We start from the raw sequence: 25,184 nt of genomic DNA, 5'->3' as shown, positions 1-25,184 counted from the left end.
TTTAGAATATACTCCCCTCTTAGCATAAAATCCAGCTCTAAGGATGCAACTTGAACAAACTACAGAACCTATTTCTAAGACCTTCAGTAAAACATTGATATTTTAGAAAACCAGTGATGTATTAGCCTAAATACTGAAATGCTGCCAGACATTAAGTCTGCTAAGGACTATTTTAAATAACCCTTCCCCAACTTCTAAATCACACTCTCTGGGCACTATCCCTCACTAAGCCAAGATGACAGGCAAGTTTCTTCAGTCAAAGAGAAAACAGTATTTAAGTTGAAAACGATAGCTTCACCCATTTGCCACCCATGGTCTTCTGATTATGGAAGTCAAACTGAAAATATTTAATTAGAAAGTGTTAGCTTCAATCTCCTTGACTGTTCTTCTGATGTGTGGATAATTCCAACACAACCATATGACCTGCCTTATTTCATTGATTCATTCTTGAAATCATGTACCCATCCAATAGCTATTTTCACGGAGCTACCTCTTCCGTGTCAAACCCTTCTCTAAGCCAGGAAACAGCATAATCAGGATGGATCCGTGTGCCATTGCACTAAGAACCACGATACACAGTCCCTGCTCCCCAGGGTCTCACAGCACAATCCAGGTACCTCTCCCCAATGTGGTCAACAACAATGAGACACACTGGTTGAAAGAGTAAAGCTTCCATCTGCCTCTTCCTAACCCCTTCCCAACCAAAGCAGCTTAGTTCTAGCACAGTATGGAATCAAGCCAAGCATGACTCCATGTAGAAAACTATCAAAATGAGGCTACACTGTATCAACTTTATTAACTGGATTAACAGTTCTTAGTTTCTGAGATTCTCACACAAATCAGTATTATACCCTTAAGGTAAATTAATCATTTTTGCCACTTAAAGAAAATGTGTCCCATATTCATAATCACAGCACAGAATTTGGAATCTGATAGAAGCAGTTTGGGTTAACAACCCAGGAGCAACAGCTCTCAAAGTTAGCTGCATTTTGGAAATAATTGGAAAGCTTTTAAAGACCTCATTGCTCAAGCTCCACTCCAGTAAGCAGCAAAATCTGAAAAGCACTGATACAGAAAACTTGGAAGAAATGGCTGCTTTCCAGCTAATCGATGGATTAGCGGTGCACTTTCTTCCAACAATGTGAGCAGTGAACTTCACTGAGAACTGTTATGACCCCACTTGGTATTAAGAGTTTGTAGGCTACTGGCCAAACTTAGGGGAGAAGACACAAACCTGAATATATAGAGGGGAAAATAGTATCTCAAACTGAATGCCAGAAAAAAAAAATAAAAGCACATAAAAATAATAAAGCTTTAAAATCTTATGCCAAAATTTGTTAGAAGTCGATGTTAATATGAGTCAAGTTCCCACTGCCAAATACCTAAAAAGTAAGAGTCGGAGGGAAAATAACAACCCCCAGGCTGGCTTGTGAAGGGTTTTTGTTTGTTTAATACATCTGAAAAGAATGCATATACAAAGAATTGAGACATGAGAAAGCATTGGTTCAACACTAATGAATCTATACGAATTAGGATTTGGGGAAGGTGGAGATTACCTAAACATTTTTAAAAACTGGAAACTGCAACCCAAATAAGCTGATAAAATCCCTATTAACACTTATGAAGAGTCTTCATAAGACTCTCTCCGTGACTTTTATTAAACTAGAGAGCCCCAATTGGCTGCTCTAGAGTTCCTCATGCAAAACAGAAATAAGGGGATTCCCCTGGCTGGTCCCCATGTTGTTAAATGTTCTCCCCATCCCCACCCCACCCCTAGCTTCTTAATGAAGCAGGTCTCCATCCTCATAACTTGGAAGAGGATGTGAATCACTCCACAGACATCTGTCTCCTGGCACCACCCCTCAGATATACCAGGTCTTCTGCTGTGTTCTAGGAACACCGTATCACACACTATCAAGCTGCACATCTATGCTAAGCATATAAGACAATGACTGACAGGGGAAAAAATGGTTTTTTTAAATTACGTACTCAATCCATTTGGTGCATTTCAAAAGGTGCAATACTTGTTTTCATTTTATCAGTAAAAGAAGTTAGAAATTAACTTCAAAAAAAAAATCAGCAAAACGGCTACCAAATTTCCTTGAAAGTCACAGTCACATATATAGTGCATCCTAGAAAAGAGGAGGGGCAAGACAGGTTCCACCCGCTTTCATGAGTTTCATCAAATACTGGACCTACTCAAGAGTGGAGAGAAAAGGCAACTTTCAAAAAGGAGTATGTTACTAAATGAGGCATTTACTATCCTCCTTCCTAAGAGCACCAGGTGGGGAACGTGTTTTCTAAACTAGATCTAGGAGGTGGAGTGTGCAATCACTCCATCCTCCTCCCCATAAGGGCTGTCTGATGGTTAATGAATTTTTAAAAAATGACTAAATAAAAACAAACCCCACACACACTCCCCCCGCCCCCCCCCCAAAAAAAACACTAGATGTCCCAGATTACTCTCCAGAGTGGAACCCAGGAGCAGCTTCAATAACCCAAATTAGTCTGTTACAGAGTCATCACAAGCATGCCTTGCTTTTAAACAAAAAACAAACAAACAAAAAACTGGAACAACAAAACAAGAACTAGTACTGATCACTTTTCTGACAATACACAATTACCCAAAATTAACTAGTACTGAGAGGGGGAAGGGGCCATACCTACGGGCCTTGTCTCACACGAGTGCATGAGGGTAGGTGCAGGGCATTTGTCATTATTGCCAAAACAAATTTTAATTTTTAATCTTTAGTTTGATTTAAACATTGCTTTTAGTATGATGCCGACACCAGATGTGCAGAAAGGACTCTGGAGAGATGTTCATAGCAGCACACACCTGCGGCTCTTCTTCGGTTCTGGAGGCTCCAGGGCAGCCAATATTGCTTCGTCAAATACATTCTTTAGGCCTTTCTGAAAAGGGGTAGAAAGACAAAAATGGGCAGTCTGATTTTCAGTATAACAAAGTTGAAGATCAAATTAAAAACATTCAAACCCCAAGAGTTGGCAAAGAACACACCATTAAAAACAACCTGAATCTCAACACAATCATCTCACTTCACCAAATTTTGTCCGGGCAGGGCCCTGGAAGGATCCAGCAAGTCAGGAGCAGAAGAGCAGAAATTCATGAGTGAGACAGTGGTCCTCTGAGAAAGCATTTTGCAGCCCAATGTATGTTACAAGAAGCCAACAAGCACGTGTGTCATTTGCTCATTCAATATGAGTCTTGGAATGTGCTGCTGAAACATTTTACATAAAAACGAGGGAAGCAGCTCTGCATTCAAATGAAACAGCTAGATATGGAACAGGACTGAGGATGGGCACTGGGCAGGTGGCATCCTTATTACATGGAAGGTGCAGGCAAGGATGGAAAGCGCGATTATAGTGGCTGCATCAAAGATATTCACTCTGACTCCCTTTATCCCACCAGAGCCAAGGGGATTCAAGGAAGCAAAAATATGAGTACCTGAAACACACGTATAACTAGGGCTAGTCAATGCAACAGGAATAAAGCTTAATCAGGCATTTATACAAACAATTGTATATTTTTAATTTCAAAATTTGAAGGTAACCACAATTGTATGTTTCCCTCACAACAATAGAATCAGAAGCAGGAAAATATAAAGATGGCAGCTTTACATCTCAACATTAACAAACCTTAAGTCAACTGTTAAAATGGATGCTATTCTTAAAAGATAACGTAACAAATAATCTCATAAGCAGTAGCAGATACATCAATATCTTTCCCACCCCAGACTGACAAATACTCCACTACAGAACAGACAGCCAAAGCAATAGCAACACAAAGTTTCACTGCACAAAGAAAAACCAGAAAAGAATCCTCCCTTCCCAATTATGCTCTACTAGCAGGTCACCCTTTTTCCATAAAGTTTGTCATGCAATTACAATTAACAATTCACCATAAGAGTTAAATGATGTTTGTGTTATTTTCTCCATCTAGAACTAAGATCTAGAATTAAAACTCTTCTTATTTTCTCCAAAAGGACGTTCTTAATGCCACACTAAGTTCCCTTTTGCAATAGTAATCCAAACCAAAGAGCTCTGAGCATCAGGCAACTCAAGCAGCGAAAAGTAAACAAATCCAACTTGACTACTGATCACAAAAAATATTCTATGAGATACTGCATTCTTGATTAAAAACTAATACAGAGGTTTCTCTAAGGTGGTGAGTAAAAAGACGCAGAGGCTTTCAAACAGGATGGTTTTATTCCTTTGTATTTTTAAACGATCTTTCTACAGTAGTGGGACAGGAAGCAGCAGCAAAGAGGGGAAGGAGAAAACAGTTTAGAATATACAGCACTTCCTTTTGGGTTGAGTTTCCGGAGGCTCGAGGGCAGCTAGGATAGCCTCATCAAACACATTCTTCAGACCTCTCTACAAAGACAGAGGGGAGGAGAGAGAATAGCAGCCAGGTTAGAGGATTAGAAAGACTAGCAGATACAATAGCAGTCTGGATTAAATGAGCAGAATTCACAGAAGCGATGTGCCTTAAGGGAAATAACAGCCAGAGAAAACAGATCTTAAGGTGATCACTGGGAGAGTAGATAACCAAACAGAAACTTCTTACCTCAAAAAAGGTTAACTGAGCAAGAAAGCGGTTTTTAAGAAACGCCGTATGTTGACTTCTAAAACAATTACAGTTTGAAATCTAACAGTACAACAATTTAATGAAAATAATGCCAGGAGAGAAAAATGGGTATATGAACACAAGAATAGATGCATTTGTATAATTAAGCCTTGTAAATTTCCCAGTATTTCTAATGATAAGAATGGCACACACATTTTGGAACCAATTACAATTTCAGGCTTCTGTGAATTCAGCCCCTGAATAACTGAAGGACACAAACAGCAGACTAACAGGCATGCTACATGTTTCTAGATTCAATGACATATCAGGATGGGATTAATCAGGATTTCAGAGTAAACCAGTTTCCCAACAAAAAGGTTCAGACATTGAGAAAGAGTGTTAATTTTTCAACAGTACCAACTGGGAATAGTTTAAAGAACAGACTCTAGAAACAGCATACACTTCAGTTATTCAGTAATGTTATCAGAGCAAATAACCACCACCCAAGTCATAGGAAACCAAAGAATGAGGTCTTAGAATGAGTTTTAGCGCAATCCAATGCTTTAAGGTGTCTGCATGGGTATCAAAGCATAAAAGCATGGAGTGGAAACAAAGAATATTCTCAGATCTACAGGGATTACAGTGCAGAAAGACACTCACTCCTCAGCCAGCACTCCAACGTGAGTGTGACTCAGCAGCACTGGTACGTTGGGCCCAGGTCCACAGACTCACCTACACTCACCTACATCTGAAGCTACAAGTTTACCGCCCAAAGGAGTTTCACATGTTCTTTAGGTCAGTTTGATCCCAAATAAAAATTTTCCAAAGGTCCCAGAACACAGCTCCAGTAACAAGTGCCAGCCCCAAACTACCCCAGGTGTTCCCAACCCCACTCTACCCCCACCATGGCATTTCAGAGGACTGGCACCTACATATTCTATCAGGTACAAAATAAATGAGAAGTAACAAGTATTTAGAAAGATGCAAAGAGGTTAAAAAGTTTTCTTCTTTCCACTTCTTTTACAAAGTAGACATGCTAAACAAAAGTTAATGTTCTCTGAAATTCTTTCTACATATCTAGGAGCAAATTCTGGTCGTCAAATATCAAAGGAAGAAGGGGGGATGGAAAGGGAAATATATTTTATAAGGAAAAGAAGTGTAGGACCACTATCAGAAACTAGGGCATCCCTTAATAAGACGCAAATCTTTTCTTGCTTATTGACAGAGATCAACTAATCCCCTTCAAAGTAAAACTAATCTTTGCTTTATCCAAACGATCTGATTAAAGAGTTCAGTTTTAGAGGAACCAAAAAATAATCTGGAGTCCTAAAAGTTCTAGCTCCCAAAATGACCGGAGACCCCATTTTCTATCTTCTCTTTTGACTTCTCCAAACTTCAAAATATGGTAACAAAAATACAGTTGCTAAGACCTTTTCAAATTCTTATTCTCTGCAAAGTGACTTACTATATAAACCTGGTTCATACTGTAAAGAATTTTGTATGGAAGCATCCAATTCTCTAAAATAAGTTTCATCAGTGACCTGAAATGGGGACATAGGGCCTGCTTGCCTCCACTTCCCCCCAAAGCAACCCATATTTAGAGAAGAGGGGTGTGCAACATATGCATATAATTAGTTATAATCTGACACACGTGTTCCACACACATCATTCCCCAACACATACACACACACAATTTTGTGAGGGTAGCAAAACACAGACGCATCGGGCATTTTTTTAAAAATCTCAGCCAGTATTGTGTGTGAGAAGATGTAAAATCTTCTTTAGTTTTAAATATGTGCTTTTATAATTTAACTAAACTGCTAAGGAAAACTGGGTTTGGGAGAATGTTAGGCCTTGAAGGTTATCTTGTGGAATATCCAGATAGGCATGAAAATTTTATCTTTAAATATTCAGCCTAGCGCTAAACTGGTAATTATTAAATTACATCTAGGTCCTACATACTAAATACCTAGTACATATATAATATGTAACTGAATATGCCATTTACCTTATTAAACACTATAATCAAGATTAGTGTGATTATTTTTTTATAAACCCTTCAAACTTGCCCTGTTTTAATTAGGCACATTTGCTCATTGTCAAAACATCATCGAAACACCAGTACCTGCAAAACAAAAAGATTTCTGTGCTAATTATTTCCATAATTATTTCCTTTGCCCCTGGAACGGAGAACCAAGCAGAAGAATCAGTCAGCAATAACCATGAAGGTGGACAAGATGAAACGATGCAGGTCAGTTACAACTCTCACTCTAAATACGTGAACACTGCTCCCTGTCCTCAAAATCTGATGTTTCCCATCAAGCTATAAGACTTCCAATGAATCATTCAGAAAGTAACAGAGGCACGAGAGGACCACATAATGAAACAATGCCTCCAAAAACTTAAGAATAGAGACACTACATAAGCATGCTTGAAAAATAGCCAAGGCAACTTCCTCTGACATGAAAAGTCTATGATGATTCATTTCCTATCCCAGCTGAATTACCCCAGAAACAGTATAGTATCAATTGTCAGAACTGACAAGACAGGATCAGATCTATTTAGATGAAAATGTAAGTCTCTGGGGGCAGGAGGAAATCATTCACATACTCTCTTGTAAATCTGTGCTAATCTAGACCTTCCTGTAATGTTTTTTTAAACACAATCCCTGACTTCTACAAATGAGTCAGTACGTGGGAGCTCGCCAACACAAGAGCTTTACCTACAGACTAGTAAGTTTCTCCATAAACACAGACCTCTGGCGAAAGACTACACGCTCCGAAGCTGATTGCAGCTTTCCCAGGCAGCTTTCTGGGCCACTGCAGGCCAGTGTGAGAAACCCGCTTCGATGCTACCGCACTCCCACCCATCCGCTGTCAGTAAGCGCGGGGCTACACAGTCCTCACCTGCGTGAGCGCAGAGCACTCCACATACTTGACAGCCTTCAGGTCTCGGGCCAGCTTCTCAGCAGTCTCTGGAGTGATAGGCTTCTGTTTGTTCTTGGCAAGTTTCTCAATAGTAGAGGGGTCATCTCTTAGATCAATTTGGGTCCCAACAAGCAAGAAAGGAGTCTTTGGACAGTGGTGAGTTATCTCAGGCACCCACTAGAGAAAAGGCAGTTTTAAAAATACACCTTTGTTAATCCACAAGCCTCTAAAGCTATTTACAAGTCAGTAGAAGTTCTGCGACAACGTTTTTCAGAATGAGAATATCTGACCAACTCACCTTTTCTTTCACATTTTCAAATGAGGATGGAGAGACCACTGAAAAACAGACTAGAAAAACATCTGTTTGTGGGTAACTCAGCGGTCGTAATCTGTCATAATCCTCTTGCCCTAGGGGAAAAATATGGAGAAATGAGCAACTAAATGGTGATGTCCTCGTAGCATTAAAATCACAAGTCAGTCAACAGATTAAGAACACAGCTAACAACACAGTGATCATTAATGAGAAAGCAACTTATTTATCTAACAAAATGTATGGTTTTATAATATACTATTTGAGAATATCCTCAGTTGGCTAATTCTATTTAATATTTCAAGCCCCTAGAACAACAATGAATTTGTTATGTATTAATTACTTGCTTTATTACTAGTTTGTAGTTTTCAATCTGTGTGTCCACTAGCAACCCAACGATTATGCAATAAACACAATTGTTGCTACAGAAATGGTTAAAAAAAAAAAATCAATCCTACGCAGAACTGGTTAAGAAACAATCACAGTACAACCATCTAAGGAAACAAAAATCTCAGTGCAACTCCGTTGACGAAATCCATTGCTCATTCATGACTACAAAGCAGGTTCACATGTTTAGTTAATGTGTGCATATAAGACCAGTCTCTAAAAGCAAGAACACCTAGGAAAAAATTCAGCAAGAATCAATGGATGCTAAATCTATGGGGAGAAATTCTGGTGAAAAAGAGAATATCTGTATGGTCTAAAAGATGTGCCTATAAACCACAAGTGGAAAAATACAACTACTTTGTGAAAAAACCAGACATCACCTTGATTGAGTGATCAAAATTACCATCACCAATGAGTGGCAGATGAATATCATGTCTTCTATATTTATAGCCTAAGAAAGACACATCACTATTGTAGTCTTCCAACCAAATAGCATAACCTGAATCTAATCATGAGGAAACACACACCAAACCCAAAATAAGAAATATTTCCTAAGGAGAGGAGGCAGAGGAGATGGACCCATACTCTGTAAAACTGTCATGAAAGACCAAAAAGGGGGGGAGGAGGGGCCTGATGACCTGATTCAATTAAATGAGACTAAAGAGACATGACAACTAAATGCAATACGTGGTCCTACACTGAAAACACAAAAAATTGGACCTGGATCAATTGCAAACTGGAATGTAGATGTTCAAGTACTGTATCAATGTTAGATGTCCTGACTGTAGTTACACAAGGAGGTCTGTTCCTAGGAAATAGATACTTGTTAAAGGCTAAATAACTATGATATATGCAACTTACTCTCAAATAGTTCAGGGGAAAAAAAATTAATGTGCATGTATGTTTAAAGAGAGTTAACAAAGCAAATAGGGCAAAACATTAACAATTGGTAAATTGGGTTAAAGGGTATATGGGGGCTCCTGGTACTATTCTTTCAACTGTCCTGCAGGCTTGAAATTATTTTCAGATAAAAAGTTTTTTAAAATAGCCATACAGGGGTGGCCGGATGGCTCAACTGGTTTGAGCGAGAGCTCTTAACAACAAGGTTGCTGGTTCAATTTCCGCATGGGATGGTGGGCACAGGATGCGATGGTGGGCTGCGCCCCTGCAACTAAGATTGAAAACAATGGGCCGGCCCGGTGGCTCAGGCGGTTAGAGCTCCATGCTCCTAACTCCGAAGGCTGCCGGTTCGATTCCCACATGGGCCAGTGGGCTCTCAACCACAAGGTTGCCTGCTCAACTCCTCGAGTCCCGCAAGGGATGGTGGGCTGCGACTCTGCAACTAGAAAACAGCAACTGGACCTGGAGCTGAGCTGCGCCCTCCACAACTAAGACTGAAAGGACAACAACTTGAAGCTGAACGGCACCCTCCACAACTAAGATTGAAAGGACAACAACTTGACTTGGAAAAAAGGCCTGGAAGTACCCACTGTTCCCCAATAAAGTCCTGTTCCCCTTCCCCAATAAAAATCTTAAAAAAAAAAAAAAAAAAAAAAAAAAAAAAAAGATTGAAAACAATGACTGGACTTGGAGCTGAGCTGCGCCCTCCACAACTAGACTGAAGGACAACGACTTGGAGCTGATGGGCCCTGGAGAAACACACTGTTCTCCAATATTCCCTCCCGCAAAAAAAAAAAAAAGAAAGAAAGAAAGAAAGGTAAAGAAAAAATAGCCATACATGTTTCCAAAATTGGGAGAGGAAAGGAGGAGGAGTCGCAAGAGAAGGATTTAACACTCCAATTTCAAAATAGGTACAGCGGGCAGCCAGTTGGCTCAGTTGGTTAGAGCGCAGTGCTCATAACACCAAGGTCGCCGGTTCAATTCCCACATGGGCCAGTGAGCTGCGCCCTCTACAACTAGATTGAAAACGACAACTTGACCTGGAGCTGAGCTGCGCCCTCCACAACTAGAATGACAACAATGGCTTGATGTGGAGTTGATGGGTCCTGGAAAAACACACTGTGCCCCAATATTCCCCAATTAAAAAACAAAAACAAAAAAAAAAAAACAGGTATAGCAATCCTATGTATTTTTAAAAAGTTAAGTATTTTATGCCAATGTACACTGTACACTTAAAAATGGTTAAAATGGTAAATTTTGTTACATACATTTTACAATAAAAAAATTTTAAAGGAAAGTTAAATATTATGTATGCTAGTGAATTTTTTTTTTTTGGCCACCACTGAGAGAGAATACATGAATTTACGATAGCTATCAAAATCTGATAAATATAACAGTTACTAAATATAACTGTAAGAGTTGCAGCCAGATGTGAGATAAGAAGAATTCTATAAAAAGAATTCAGAATAAAATAATATGGTCAACAGAATAAATACAACCAAACAGCTAAAGGAAGTCAGAGGTCATCTAAGTGGGGATGAAAGCTTCAGCGGAAAGAAAACTAAGTTAATGCTATAACTTGAACCAGGGACAGAGACTTGGAGATTAAGCGCTTTGGAGAAGGAACTGGAGTCTCCTCAAGTGTGTCAATAATAGGAGGTTCATTCTGGATACATAGAGCCCCAGGTCTCCAGCACCTATCAAAAAAGATCTCTGGCTCATAGTGACCTCAAACAGTTGACATGGAAACCCCTCAACTTGCCTGGGATGGTAAAATTATTTAATGAATGTCTTTTAACTCCCAGAAAGATTCAGAATCTAACATAGAGATGAAATAAATCAAATACTATTATTGTCAATTTTGAGTTCCATTTAGCAATAACCTATCCTTACTTAACAATCAGTGCCTATACTATTTAAAATAATATGCCATATTAAAGATGATAGATCAGTTTTCTGCTTCCAACTTAAAATGTGTAACTGAGTAACTGATCTTAAACTGCGGATTTTTTATTGAAAATGTTAAGAATTTAATGAAGGCTGTAATACTGTTTAAGATAAATTAAAACAAATACAAGAAATCATAAGTTATCAGGTTTATTAAAGTTATGTATGTAAAAACTTGGGAATGCTTCACCTGCCAGGTCAAGCAAACTGAACTTTTTAAAAGAGAAAACTGAATACATTAAATTTATAAATGCAGTTTAAAGTGCTGGAAGACATTTAACACAGTTATAAATGAGGCTGACTGGGATTAAAATCTTGTCAACCTAAGTCAAATAAATCAATATTAATCAAAAGACCCTTGGCCACCTTGAGAATGACTTGTTAAAACTTACTGTTTTAATAAAAAATTGGGTTAAATTGTGCAACTAAATTTAAAGGTTTACCTACTTCAAGCTATTTACTGAAGAGAAATAAAGTATGTCCGCACAAAAATTTGTATACAAATGTTCACAGCACCAGTATTCATAATAGCTTAAAACTGGAACCCAAATATCCATCAACTCATAAATGGATAAACAAATTCTGCTATATTCATTGAAAAAAATACTACTCAACAATAAAAACTATTGATACACACAACATAGATAAATCTCAAAAACATTATGCTAAGTGAAAGAAATCAAACACAAAAAGATTACACATTGTATGATGCCATTTATATGAAATTCTAGCAAAGCAAAACTAGACTGACAGAAAGCAGATCTGTGGTTGCCTGGGGCCAGGTCAAGAGAAGGGACTGATTGTAAAGGGCACAGAAACTTTTCGGGTGATTTATCTTGATTATGATGGAGGTTACATGACTATACAGACAGCAAAATTAATCAAAATGAACACTTAAAATAAGTGAATCATACTTCAATAAAGCTAAAAATAAAATACTGATTAAAACTTACAGGCTTATAAAAATAAGCTCTGACATTTGAACACAAAATTTTAAATTTTCAACCCCAAGTAACCATAAATGGTCTTTTCTCTACATATAGATTGCCTCCAAGGGCACACATAAAACACCTTCACCTATCATGAGATACAGGTCATTATTTTATTTTCTTTATTTTCCAAGTTTCCTCTAATAACCATTACTCTTATAATTTTTAATTCATAAAAACTTTAAAGGCCTCAGACACCATTAGAAAGCCACTGATCTCTAAACTTAATTGTTTTCTACTGTCTCTCCATTTTACCCTTTCAAACTGAATCTAGACAGCAACTCAAAGTAGGCAGTAAAATACACTCCAGAAAAGCAATGTCAGCTGGCAGACAGTGAGAGGGTAACTCAAAAAAATGAAAAATTTAGTATTCCTACATACTAAAAAAATAACTTTCTGAAATTTTCCTTTGGCTAAATGAGCTCAAAATAATTCTGACAGAGAGAGAAGTCAGAAATTAAGATATAGGGCCACTGGTGCCGGCACGGTGGCTCAGGCGGTTAGAGCTCCATGCTCCTAACTTCGAAGGCTGCCGGTTCGATTCCCACATGGGCCAGTGGGCTCTCAACCACAAGGTTGCCAGTTCAACTCCTCGAGTCCCACAAGGGATGGTGGGCTCCGCCCCCTGCAACTAAGATTGAACATGGCACCCTGAGCTGAGCTGCCTCCCGAATGGCTCAGGTGGTTGGAGCGCATCCTCTAAACCACAAGGTTGCCGATTCCACTCCCACAAGGGATGGCAGGCAGCGCCCCCTGCCACTAGCAACGGCAACTGGACCTGGAGCCGAGCTGCGCCCTCCACAACTAAGACTGAAAGGACAACAACTTGAAGCTGAATGGCACCCTCTACAACTAAGATTGAAAGGATAACAACTTGACTTGGGGAAAAAAACAAGTCCTGGAAGTACACAGTGTTCTCCAATAAAGTCCTGTTCCCCTTCCCCAATAAAATCTTAAGAAAAAAAAAAAAAAAAAAAAAAAAAGCTCAGTGACACACAGTATTTAAAATAATAATAACAATAATAATCTATTAAAAGATGTAGGGCCACTGTTAAAACAAGGAAGAAATAACACTGAGGAAACGGGTATACTTAAGTTATTCCTTTAATTTGAAAGGTTGACTATAAATGTCAATGTGAGTTAGATATTGGTTCATCCTCAAAATACTTCCAAATGTAGTATAAAATAACAAGCTACGAGGTGTCACACGAAGCTACCTGTACATGTATTACACAGACCTACAAAATAGCCTTCAAATTTCAGGGAGTGATAATACAGCTTGCCTAACGTGCTCTGCTCTCACTCTACTTTATCTCCTTCCACACCATCCACCCAGGGTAATTCAAACTCCTGTTTGATATTCCAGGTCTGGGATTGCCTCTTGGTCAAACACCAGCCATCATGACATTCAGTCCTGCTACTAACCAAAGGAAAGAGGTCTGCTGATGTGCTAGTTTCCCAAAAGGTCCCAAAAAAAAGACGAACAACCAGCAAGTCATAGTTACAGACCAAAACATAAAAGACATCAAGTTTTCACCTGCAGTATCAAAAAGTCCAAGAGTATATGGCTCTCCACCAATCATAACTGTGACTGCATAGTTGTCAAAAACCTAAAAACACAAAAATACGACATTGTTAGTGGGCAAGAGGATGGTCAAAATGGTATGGGACAACTCTTAAACTAAGGCAATGTTTCCTTTCTAAGACTGAGTCCTCTCTCAGTCCATCTTCCTTATACAACCAACCTTGCATGAGCTAAATGGTTCTTGGAAAAAGTAACAGGAGACGTGTTCTGGAATATCTGCTCTACCCCCAGAGGCTGGATAAAAAAAAAACCACTGAAGGATTAGAGGTGTCACAGGAGCAGAGTCCCTAGCTATACAAAATGATCCTGTTCAAGTTGGAAACTTTTGAGATAGTAGTTTAAAGTTTACCTCAATGTTCAATCTGATTTCAGAGAAATTAATTCTTCACAGACCATTTCCTTCTAATCTAGAAGAATTAAAATCGCCTACATGCATGATAATCTTTTTCCCTTTAGGGTTCAAGACAAGAAGAGCCTTGTTACCAACAGACCCATCAGAGAGAAACAAAGGTTCCCTCAAGGTACTCAAGCAAAGTGTCCAAGAAAAGATGCAGATTGTTGGGATTTCATGAGTAAAACTCATGAGTACAAACCACATGACCTAAGATACCTTCTTTGACTAGTTGCTTTATTTGTAAACAGACTTTAAAACCCATAACAAACTCAATATATACTAATGTTGGTTGTACTTATCTGTGAAAATGGGAGATAACGGTGGTAAATGGTAAATGACCCAATACTAATTCATAGTTGTCTCTGAATTTACAATTTAAAAGCAATGCTTTCCAACTAGGAGAAGGATGTTACCTTTTAAGATCAGCCCTGCTTAACCTTTCAGCTATTTAACACTAATTTTCTGGTTCATGTTTTAATGGGTTAAGACGTTTACTGTGAACAAGAATGGAAGCAAGGGTATGAGGGAAGTGGCAGTTAAAAGAAAGTCAGTTCTTGATAATAAGAATAAGGAAATGTAAAGAATGTGGTTAAGCTCTCAAACCACACAGGTTATTTTCTTAAGTCATGCCTAAACCTTTCCAGACATACAAACACATACATAAAACACCCACGAGCCCACCTTAAATAGAACACCTAATGACAAAAGTCATTAAAGACTCAGAAATGTTTACAAGAAAATAATTCTGATGAGCCTGAAACACAAAAATTCTTTGGTTGTCCTCACTGTGAAACAAGATCCGTGAATCGAAAAGTCCCCTAAAAATTCCCTCTCAACCTCAGAACTTCTTTCACTTACCATGTCCCCCAATGAGCCAACACAAAAATATCATTTTGTATTTAATTACATCTTCAAATTCTCCCCCTATAAGAAACTTCATCTTTCTTCCCATAACCTTGGTCTACCTCAGTCACTTTACCTGCCTTGGGACAGTATCGGCTATCAGTTCCAATTAAATTACCAACCTTTAACAATTCACCCTCTTAACAATGCTCATATATATCTGAAGATTAACCTAAAGTATTCATATATTTCCTTCCTTTTTACTTACAAACAGTAATCCCTTATTAATCTACATAGGAGCTACATAACCAATAGCTCACTTAACAGGTGGTTATTGCCAGGCCAACCCTATTCCCTACTCCCCTCTCACCACTGAATGGCCCTTTGCGGTTAACATAATGACTCTACCATTGGGTTGGTCAAACAACCTGGGACAAACACTGGATCCCCAAATGCATTTCTTCACAAGTGTTTCTCTAAACAACTCTCTCTCTCACTTCATTGTTTTTGTTATTCCCATTTTTCCACTAGGCTTCCAAGAAACTGATAAAAAGGTTTGTGGGCGAAGACCCCCACAGGCTTCTGTTGGTGTTCTTTTAACAAAAGCAGGTCTTCTCTGTCCCTAAAAACCAGTTTGGCACTCCACTACTGCTAAGACAACAGCTCCATAAGACTCTCTTCTACTCCCTAAGGAGAGTAAGTGTAGATATACTACTTTCTCTGAAGTTGTAAGACCCCCAAAAAGCATCCTCCAGAAGACCTCCAATCACTGATTAATCATTGGCCAAGAGATCAAAAGTCACCTCATTCCAAGACGTAGGGCACACTTCTCCAAACTGAGACACCACTCTTCAGAATCTTGTCTACTGGAGTTCTGCCTCCCAGCACTGCTTGCAAACCCTGTGTGACCCCTTCTGACTTTCCACTGATTTTTCAGCTGTTTAATTTTAAAGTGTATATAATTTACCCATGAGAAGTCAAGATCTTTAAAAACAGGAAACAAAGGCAGACAACAGGAAAATTTCAGTACACACAAGAGTTTTCAAACAGTACCAAATTATAATACATCACTAACATAGGAAAGCCTTCATACTTACAGTCGGTACATACTCAGATGGAAATTTGTTCGTTGTATAGGATATCAGGAGACATGTTTTACCAACGGCACCATCACCCACCACAACACACTTAATTGTCTGCATTGCTGAAACCGTTTTCTATCCACTTTAAATACTTCAAATCCGATGAAGACCTACAAAAAGATGAAAGGTATTTGTTTTATTTATTTGTACTTATATATGTACTTTTTTTCTTCATTTAACAACAGGTTCACTCACTCAGAGCAAGAACAGAACTAGCACCCCAACTACTACGGCTGAAAGAACCTAAAAAGAGAAACAGTGACTTGCTCAAAGTCACAATAATAAGAGTCAAGTTTCTGATCCCTTTCGACTTAAGCGGGTTTTTTTTTAAAGTCTAAAGTGGTGTAAAAAGCAGCATATTTCTTTTTATAATGAAAGAGAAGAGGCTATTTCAGAATGAATCCCATGTAGTGTGCCAAGGACTATTTTGTGAAACTTCTCCTTCCGTTAAATGTGCACACACGCGTGTGTGTGTGTGTGTGTGTGTGTGTGTGTGTACCAGACTGCAGTAAAGGCCGCTGCTTTAAAGAATGTGCCCGATCTCCAACCTTACGAGCTGTAGTTACTCAGACTACAACCAGCAAGCAGCAGAGCACCACCCTCCCCCACCTGGTAACAGATGAGCAACAGGAGGAACTGGACAAGATCAGGGTGATTCCTCCTCTCAGCAGCTGTTTTAGCACCAGGTTGCCTAGTTACTAATTCAATCCTCCGGGCAGGAAGAGGCCAAAACCTACATTTTTATAATTAAAAAGATCACTCTAAAGCATAATGACTTATAAGCAGATATAATTACTTAACTTCACTTAGTGTAGTCCTCTATTCTAAGAAGACATCGATTACAACAAACACAGAGTTGTAACATTTCATCAATTCTGAGATGCTTGTTTTCACATTTAAACATCTCTACAATCAGAACATGTCTTTACTGAATGTTCTTTACAATCATTACCCCCCCATTTTGACATCTACAAAATTGAGATAAATGGCATCTTAGAGTCAGTGAAAAATTTTGTTTTATTAAAAGAATAAACAAGAAACACCACTTCCTGTATACCGATATTTTAAGGTAAAGTCCTATTTCATTATAATCCTGAAAAGGTTACAATTTCTTGTTGGCTACAGCTGCCACCTTATTAAACATAAAAATGTCATAGAATCATCTAATTGGACTGGATGCCACATCTATATGCTCCTACAGTACCCTTCACAACTCTTAATTACAATGATTTATAAATGCCTGTTAACATCTGTATATACATTAGGAGTAACTTACAGGAAATATACACTCTCCCATTCCTCATCAAAACCATCTTAATTATATTTCTCTTTCTTAACCTTCTTTTATCCTTTTCCTTCTCTTTTCCCTATACTGCACTAGAGAAGCACTCATGCTAGTATAGCATTAAAGGTTAAAGATCTTGATCCCATAAACTAAATAACCAAACACACTGAGTACTAAATTAATTCTACAGAATTATTCTAGAAGACTGTCACTTAATAATAAAGACAAAAAGAGAAAATAGGAATAGTTGTTTTCTCAAAGTTCCTCAGTCCACCTCTAAAAAGCAGGATAATGTTCTGCCAAAAAAAAAAACACAAGGTCTTCTATAGAATTTCTTTTCAATTCAGAGTGAAGAAAAGAAAGGTAAGCGTAGACAGTTCTGATCGTCCTACAGAGTATTTTCCAGGTGCCTACAATCTTACACTATACTTCCTTGTCTCTTTTCATGCTTTGTACATAGCAGGCACACCAAAAACATAGGTTAAAATGAACTGAATATACATATTTGCTATTTAGCTAATGACACAAAACCAAGAAATCCACCCAAATATTTCTTCTTTACCTGAAGACTCCTGTATTATTTCTTTCTGTATTTACAGAGTAGTTCCTAAAATCAAGTTACCTAGCAAGTGTTAACAAAATAATTTAGGTTATGAGACAAGACCCATCACTACCTTTAAACACCAAATTAAATACTCTTTTAGTTTACAAATCATCATTGCCTACATGCAAACTACCAAAAATCTGACAGTTGTTACCTTCTATAATCTTTTTCCTGTTATGCTTGAATTCAGCCTCTAAATCAGCAATTTCAAAATTATCACCTCGGACCACCAGAGTCAGAATTACCTTGGAATGGTTTTAACAATTCAGATTCCTGGGCCTCACCCCAAATCTAATAAATCAGAACTCAATACTCCCTATGTAATTCTAATGCACAATGAAGTTTGAGAATCACTATGCTATATGACAGCAAGACAAGGAATACCAGTAACACAAGGCTCTAAACTAAGCATGACTGACATTTTAGGTCACCGAAAAGTAAGTTTCTTAAAGTAGAATCCAAATTATCTATATGAATTAGCTGTATCAACCAGGCATTTTACATATTTAGTAATGAAAAACTCATGTGTGATATTGAGATCATGAACTAAGATACTTCAGAGGTGCTTCAACCTAAAAGTGTTTTCATATAATAATAGTGATGGTAGCAAACTTATTTAGCATTTACTGTGTGCCACATATTGTTCTAAACATTACTACACATATTCATACATTTCATCCTCCCAACAGTCCTATGAGGTATACTGTATTATTCCCATTTTACAGGTAAGAAAAGTGAGATTCAGTAACTAGGCCAAGGTTAATGAGCCAGTAAATGGCAGAACTGGAATTGAAACCTAAGCAATCTGTCAAGGCCCTGCTCTGAAACACTATATACATACCTCGCCTGAGAACTGACATTACCAAAAACCAAACATGATCGCCGCAAATGGAGTGACAAGTATACACCCATGATAGTGCCAGAACTGGAAAGAGGAAGGCAGATGAGGAAGCAAGAAACAGGAGTTAAGTTCATTTCCTGTTTCTTCACCCTGCAGACACAACTGCTTCATTTTTTGGGGACGAAGGGACAGGAGAGAATTAGTGAGAAGAATTTACTCTTCCCCTTTCTAAATATCCACCAATCTTCCATTTCTTAGGTTTCCTACCTTGACAGCTCAGCAATCTGTTGGAAACTGGTGGTGGGTCTGGTTAAGAGCATTGATTCAGGAGTCAGACGGACTCAACCACTCTAGCTATGTGAACTTAGGCAAGTTATTTAACTTCTCTGTGGCTCATTATTCCCTTATCTAAAAATAAATATAGTAACACTTTCCTTACAGGATAAGTTGACTGAATAAGATAATAAATGTAAAGAATTTAAAACAGTGCCTGGTATACAGTAAGTGCTTAATAAATGTTAGCTATTACTCTTGAATGATGAAAAGGCACTTTTAAGTCAATGAAAGTTTTAAAACATCAACAATTCAACTCAGAAAGGAGCACATAATTCTTTTTATTTCAAAATAATTATAGTACTCATGGTTCCTACTAAAAATGTAGTCAAATATAGAGGTATTATTACAAAAGTGGTCATTCCAGCATCAAGTTCCAATTTTATTAACTATTCTGCAAAGCATATTATTAATAACTTCATGTATTAAAATGTCACCAGATGACCCATGATGGGAAGGAAGCAGGTGACCAGGGACGAGACTTTGGTTTCACAATGTATACAATGCCAGCTTCAACAACATGGAGGACACTAGGCCAGACATGCTTGTATATCCTATGTTAATTTTCTGTTAAAATAATGTCAAATCACTATGGCAGCTAAGAGGCTACGTCGTACCAATGACCATTTTGCTACCATGTTTCCCCGAAAATAAGACCTAGCTGGACCATCAGCTCTAATGTGTCTTTTGGAGCAGAAATTAATATAAGACCCAGTCTTATTTTAATACAATATAAGACCGGGTAAAATATAATGTAAGATCTGCTCTTATATACTATCATATAATATCATATATCATCTAATATCATATACCGTATAATATCATATATCATATAATATCATATCGTATAATGCCAGGTCTAATATAAGACCCAATCTTATATTAATTTTTGCTCCAAAAGTCGCATTAGAGCTGATGGTCCGGCTAGGTCTTATTTTCGGGAAAACACGGTATACCAAGTGTCTAGAAAAGTTATTTTGCTTCAATAACTAAACACTATCCCTCTTTAATAATGAAGTTCATTTGTACCAGAACTTAGAATTGGGGTTGAGCAATTTAAAGCATGAAAAATGATTCTCCCAATCATAAGGAGAATAAATTGTAAAATGATGTGTATCTTCTACACTTGTTCCCAGTACCTGTTGCTCCGCCAGACAGCCACACCAAAACCTCCATTTCACAGGTTCTTAAGTGCTTTGGGACTCCAATTACCCTTTGAAAATCTCAGAACTAAAGCCCTTTTCCTTTACTTGAGCCCTACATCTAAAGAGGCTACAGAACCCTCTCTTTAGTATCATTATTATTGGCTGGCAGCCAGCTAAACTCCAAAAATCCTATTACACCTCCATCATAGCCACTTTTCTCCCCAAAACAAACAATACATTGTCAAAGGAATTTTTTTAACCTTAAAATGAATGTTTAGCTTCAAACAAAATTTAAGAGAATTCAATGGTATTAGTTCACCCACTCTTACTTAAAAAATAAAAACTGAAAATTTTTAAAAGTGAAATATTCTTTAATGAACTAACTTACCCCATGATTTTGCAAATATTCTAGGCTAAACACAAGTGACTTGCCCCAAAGCCAGAAAGCTAAGATCCATGTATCCTAACATTCTTTTCCAGCTCTTCACACTTTAGGCAAATACAGAACAAGCCACATAAAGACAGTTCTTTTTGAACTTTATAATTTGTTTCCAGAGTCCTCAATAAACAGGAAATAATCTTAGAAAACTTTGCCACTCATTCAAAAAGTCAAAGCAATACAGATACTGCTCAGTTACTTGCCCTAATAAAAATCGAGAAGAAGCTTAATGTAATCAGCAGTTTGCCCCAATTTTCAATAATAACTATCTATTCCAATCTGAAAAAATTGTAGTTCTGTAAAATATCTTTTGGGGCAGCCGGATGGCTCAGTTGGTTAGAGCGCAAGCTCTCAACAGCAGGGTTGCCAGTTCAATTCCCGCATAGGATGGTGGGCTGCGCCCCCTGAAACTAAAGATTGAAAGCGGTGACTGGACTTGGAGCTGAGCTGCGCCCTCCACAACTAGATTGAAAGAACAATGACTTGGAGCTGATGGGCCCTGGAAAAACACACTGTTCCCCAATATTCCCCAATAAAATTTATATTTATTTATTTATTTATTTATTTATTTATTTATTTATATATACACACACACACACACATACATATCTTTCAATTAGCAAAAAGTAGACAACGCTGTGTTGGGAGAGACAGCCCCCCATGGGTCTCTCGTGCTTCTCTACATCTTGCTGGGTACGCTAAGAATGCAAGGCCCTAACCACTCTACTCTACCCAGGCCATGCCAGAAGGTTGTGTTTGCAGCAAACGACCCTGAAGGACACAGAAATATCTCCCTCTGGGACAAAGAACAAGCTTGTTCCTTGCTTACTACCGTGTTTCCCCGATAATAAGACCTAGCCGGACAATTAGCTCTAATGCGTCTTTTGGAGCAAAAATTAATACAAGTAAAATATAAAATAAGTATAGTATTATAGTAAAATAAGACCGGGTCTTATATAAGACCAGGTATAATGATATAATATATATAATATAAGACCGGGTCTTATATTAATTTTTGCTCCAAAAGACGCATTAGAGCTAATTGTCCGGTTAGGTCTTATTTTCGGGGAAACACAGTATTAAACAGTGGGTTCCCCAAGCGCAGTGTTCCTCAGCTATGACACAAACCCACTGCATCTCCTACATGGAAGTCTTAGGGGTAAGGGGAAGCAACATACACTGACCTGCTGCTGACCGTGCCTTAATTAAATTCTTTGTCTCTGACCCAGGAATCTCGTGTCTTCTGCCAGCATCCACAAAACAATACCAGGCTAAACAGATTAGCTCGTAAGGAGAGTAAAATAAAATCCCACATCCTGTTTATTTGATTGAGCTTTGTAAGAGATAATCATTCTGTTGTGAATTTAAGTTTTGCATGTGAATAACATGGCAATTAGATAATTTCTCAGAATAATTATTACAGTAGAGGCGAGGTAAGAAACATCTAGTATTAAATATTTTATTATCAAAATTATTGCTTTATAGGAAAATCCTCCTGAAATAATTTTAAGATTTTTTTCTACCTTCTGCTCACTCCCAAGCCAGCCAACACATCTTATCTAGGAGCTGATTGGTTGTTTTCATTTGTTTATGTTCCATCTTCTAGGCGTCTAGTCTAACTGAAAGAAATTAGTGAAGGCACTTATTTTCCCCCAAAATTCTACTTATTCACCGTCAGAATTAAGTCATTATAAAAATTTAAAAGACAAGGTCTCCATGGCACATGTCCAAGAGCCCTGTAGTTGCTTTTCACTTGTTGATTTCTGACAAGAAGACTGATAAATATATACAAAATTGGTAGATATTACACAACAAAAAAAAAATAGTAAAGGAGACTTGGGCAGAATGCAAGTGATAACAGCACTACTGCTTTTGATTGTTGGAAAAAATAGTGGGTTCCCCACCCTCCCCAAATGTACTTCTCAGATGTTGCATAAAACACAATTTTCTTTCGATTTTTGAGAAATACATGCCATCTTGAATTCTTCATGCATTTCTCTCCCAAAATGGTTGCAAAACTCTTACTATCTCCAGCTGCTAATTAAATGCATTAACACATGCAAAGTGTTGGATGGCATGGCAAATAGTAAGCATTTATTCAAGCAATTATTCAAATAGCTCCACTTGTGCCACTTATGAAAGAAATTGATATATGCTGTGAATATAACCTACATGAGAAAGTTAACAGGCGAATTTCAAATTAACGTTCTATGGGTCCGTGAGATGACAAAAATGAAGCAACTGTCAGGGGGAAAGTGCTGACAGTAGCACTCACAAAATGAACGATTATGATTCTATGTGGTAAAGATGTTCTCGGCAGAGCTAGACAAGTTTGTTGTGTCAGCTTCGTTTCTGAAAATGACTTCATCCCAAAATGTCTGAACCAATCAGAATGTTAAGTCCTTATTTTTACTATAATGGTGAGTTTCCCTTCCTCAAATTGTCAAAAAATAAGGGCTGCCAGGCAGTCATCATTTTATATTTGTGAAAATAAATAAATTGAAACCCAATTAGTACGTATTTAAATAAGCTGTATAATTTTTAAATTTAATATTTCAAAACAATGTGCAAAAACTCAAGAGTATGCAATAATGTACAAGAATACTAAGTATTTGATTAGAAGAGAATGGAAACTACAATAAGATTTTTCCTCAAAATATTCAAGACTTGTAGATTTCTTCACTCATTCAACAAACCGTTACTGATCACTTAGTATGTGCCAAGCATGGTCCTATACCATAGCTATGTCCCTGACGCCTGCAACAAAGTTTACGTCTTGTTGGGGCAACAATCCTTGTGGGGTATACAGAAAACAAACAAATAAGCATCATCTCCCCATTCCCCCAACATATTCTTCTTTCATCACATTACTGATACTGACGCCCTTATATGCAATTTTTTTGCTCTGGTTTCTTAATTAAGGCCAATATAATTCTATTCTATTAAGAAAGGGCAAGGAGATACATAATGCACACTCAAACCTCCCTAGTTTCATGCCAAAGACCAGATAATGAAAGGTAAGGGCATTTCACTTACCCCAAATCTCAAATCTGAATTTACCACAGCTGAGAGATCTGGACAACTTGGGGAAAAACAGGACTGAAACTGTTCAACCAGTTTCTTTGCATCTTACTCTGCCCATCTAATTGATTGCCAACTGCCTGATACTATTTAAATTATATGGTTTGGTGCTTATTTCAAAGTTTTTGCCTTTATTCACATCATGTCTCCAAGCCATGGATGTCTAGCCTTACAACTCATTCTACTTCTGTCCTAACTTTCCACCCCAAAGTTCCACCTTATCTGAGACTCCTTCCCTAACTATTCCAGCTGTCAAAAACTGCCCCAATTCTGTGAACTCCCATAGCAAGGCCCTTCTTAGCTCTTAAATCTCATTATTTTGTACTCATTTCCTCTTCACTCTCTATGCTCTAGCTACACAGGTCTCTTTATGTTCCTCAAACTCGCTAGACCCTATCCTGCCTTCAGGTCTACATACTTGCCAAAAGTACTTTCCCCTGCTCTTAAAGCTGTTGATTTCTCATCCTTCAAATCTCAGCTCAAATCTCCTCAGAAAATCCTCCCCTAAGCACACTATCCAGAGTAACAGCCAACCCCTTCCCTCCTTACTTCTATCACATTACCCTTTTTATTCCCTTTATAGTATGGTCATAATCTATAATTATCTTGTTTATTTGTTATACTGCAGTAAGGGAGACATAAAAAAATAAGAAAACAACTTCTGTAACAGCAGGAGGGACTCTGCTGTATTCCCAGAAAATAGCTCAATCCTGGACACAAAGTACTCACTAAATAATTGAACCACACAACTGACTACTTAACCATGTTGTTTTTATTCACATATGCTTGTGCTCATTCTAATAGATTTTAGGCTCTCTGAAAGAAAAACGAGGTTTGTACTTCTTTATCTCCCTCCCAAGGCACCTATACAGTACTGAGCATATATTAAGGGTAAGAAAAAAATTTTAAATGTTTTTTAACAACCTTGTTGGCTAAAGTAACATTAAAAAAAAGCACAGGATTTTTAAAGACAAGCAAATATGGGTTCCAATCTTAGCTCCATTTCAATGTGTGGGATCCTGGCAAGTTACTTCACTTCTGTACCTTAATTTTCCCATCTACACAATAACATCTAACTCAAAAAACTGCTACCGTGTTTCCCCGAAAATAAGACCTAGCCAGACCGTCAACTCTAATGCATCTTTTGGAGCAAAAATTAACATAAGACCCGGTATTATTTTACTATTACTATTTACTATTTTTGCTCCAAAAAACACATTAGAGCTGATGGTCCAGCTAGGTATAAAGAGAAATGAGAAAATGTATACAGCAACTAATATATCACCTGGTAAAGAATAAACACCTAATATGGCACCTTATTCTTACCCCCAATTAAAATTTGCAAAACCCAAAATGGCCCTGATAAAGATTAGAATTACTACCGTTAAATGAAAGCATCTGAACACTGTACGTAAGAGAAACCTCAGAAAAATCCATGCTTCTATTT

The 25,184-nt window shown here is 37.8% G+C and overlaps 1 protein-coding gene across 2 annotated transcripts in view; it reads right to left on the bottom strand.

Annotated features, from left to right (window-relative positions):
* Positions 1-1,430: 1,430 nt before the first annotated feature.
* CDC42 (cell division cycle 42) overlaps positions 1,431-25,184 on the bottom strand; it is a 38,795-nt gene continuing 15,041 nt past the window's right edge. The window contains exons 2-6 of one of the 2 annotated variants that reach the window (XM_033114341.1): positions 15,965-16,119; positions 13,583-13,655; positions 7,811-7,920; positions 7,492-7,689; positions 1,431-2,910 (exon numbers count right to left, since the gene is read on the bottom strand). In XM_033114341.1, the coding sequence (XP_032970232.1) occupies positions 2,821-2,910; positions 7,492-7,689; positions 7,811-7,920; positions 13,583-13,655; positions 15,965-16,069 (576 nt within the window). In that variant the 5' untranslated portion in view covers positions 16,070-16,119 and the 3' untranslated portion in view covers positions 1,431-2,820. Of the gene's footprint in view, positions 2,911-4,205; positions 4,393-7,491; positions 7,690-7,810; positions 7,921-13,582; positions 13,656-15,964; positions 16,120-25,184 lie in introns of those variants that run through there. The other variant, XM_033114342.1, reaches the window with a different exon arrangement.

Source organism: Rhinolophus ferrumequinum, chromosome 9 (assembly GCF_004115265.2).
Source record: "Rhinolophus ferrumequinum isolate MPI-CBG mRhiFer1 chromosome 9, mRhiFer1_v1.p, whole genome shotgun sequence".
NCBI lineage: Eukaryota > Metazoa > Chordata > Mammalia > Chiroptera > Rhinolophidae > Rhinolophus > Rhinolophus ferrumequinum.
Note: the sequence above shows the minus strand (reverse complement) of the source record. Positions and strands in the feature narration are given on the sequence as shown.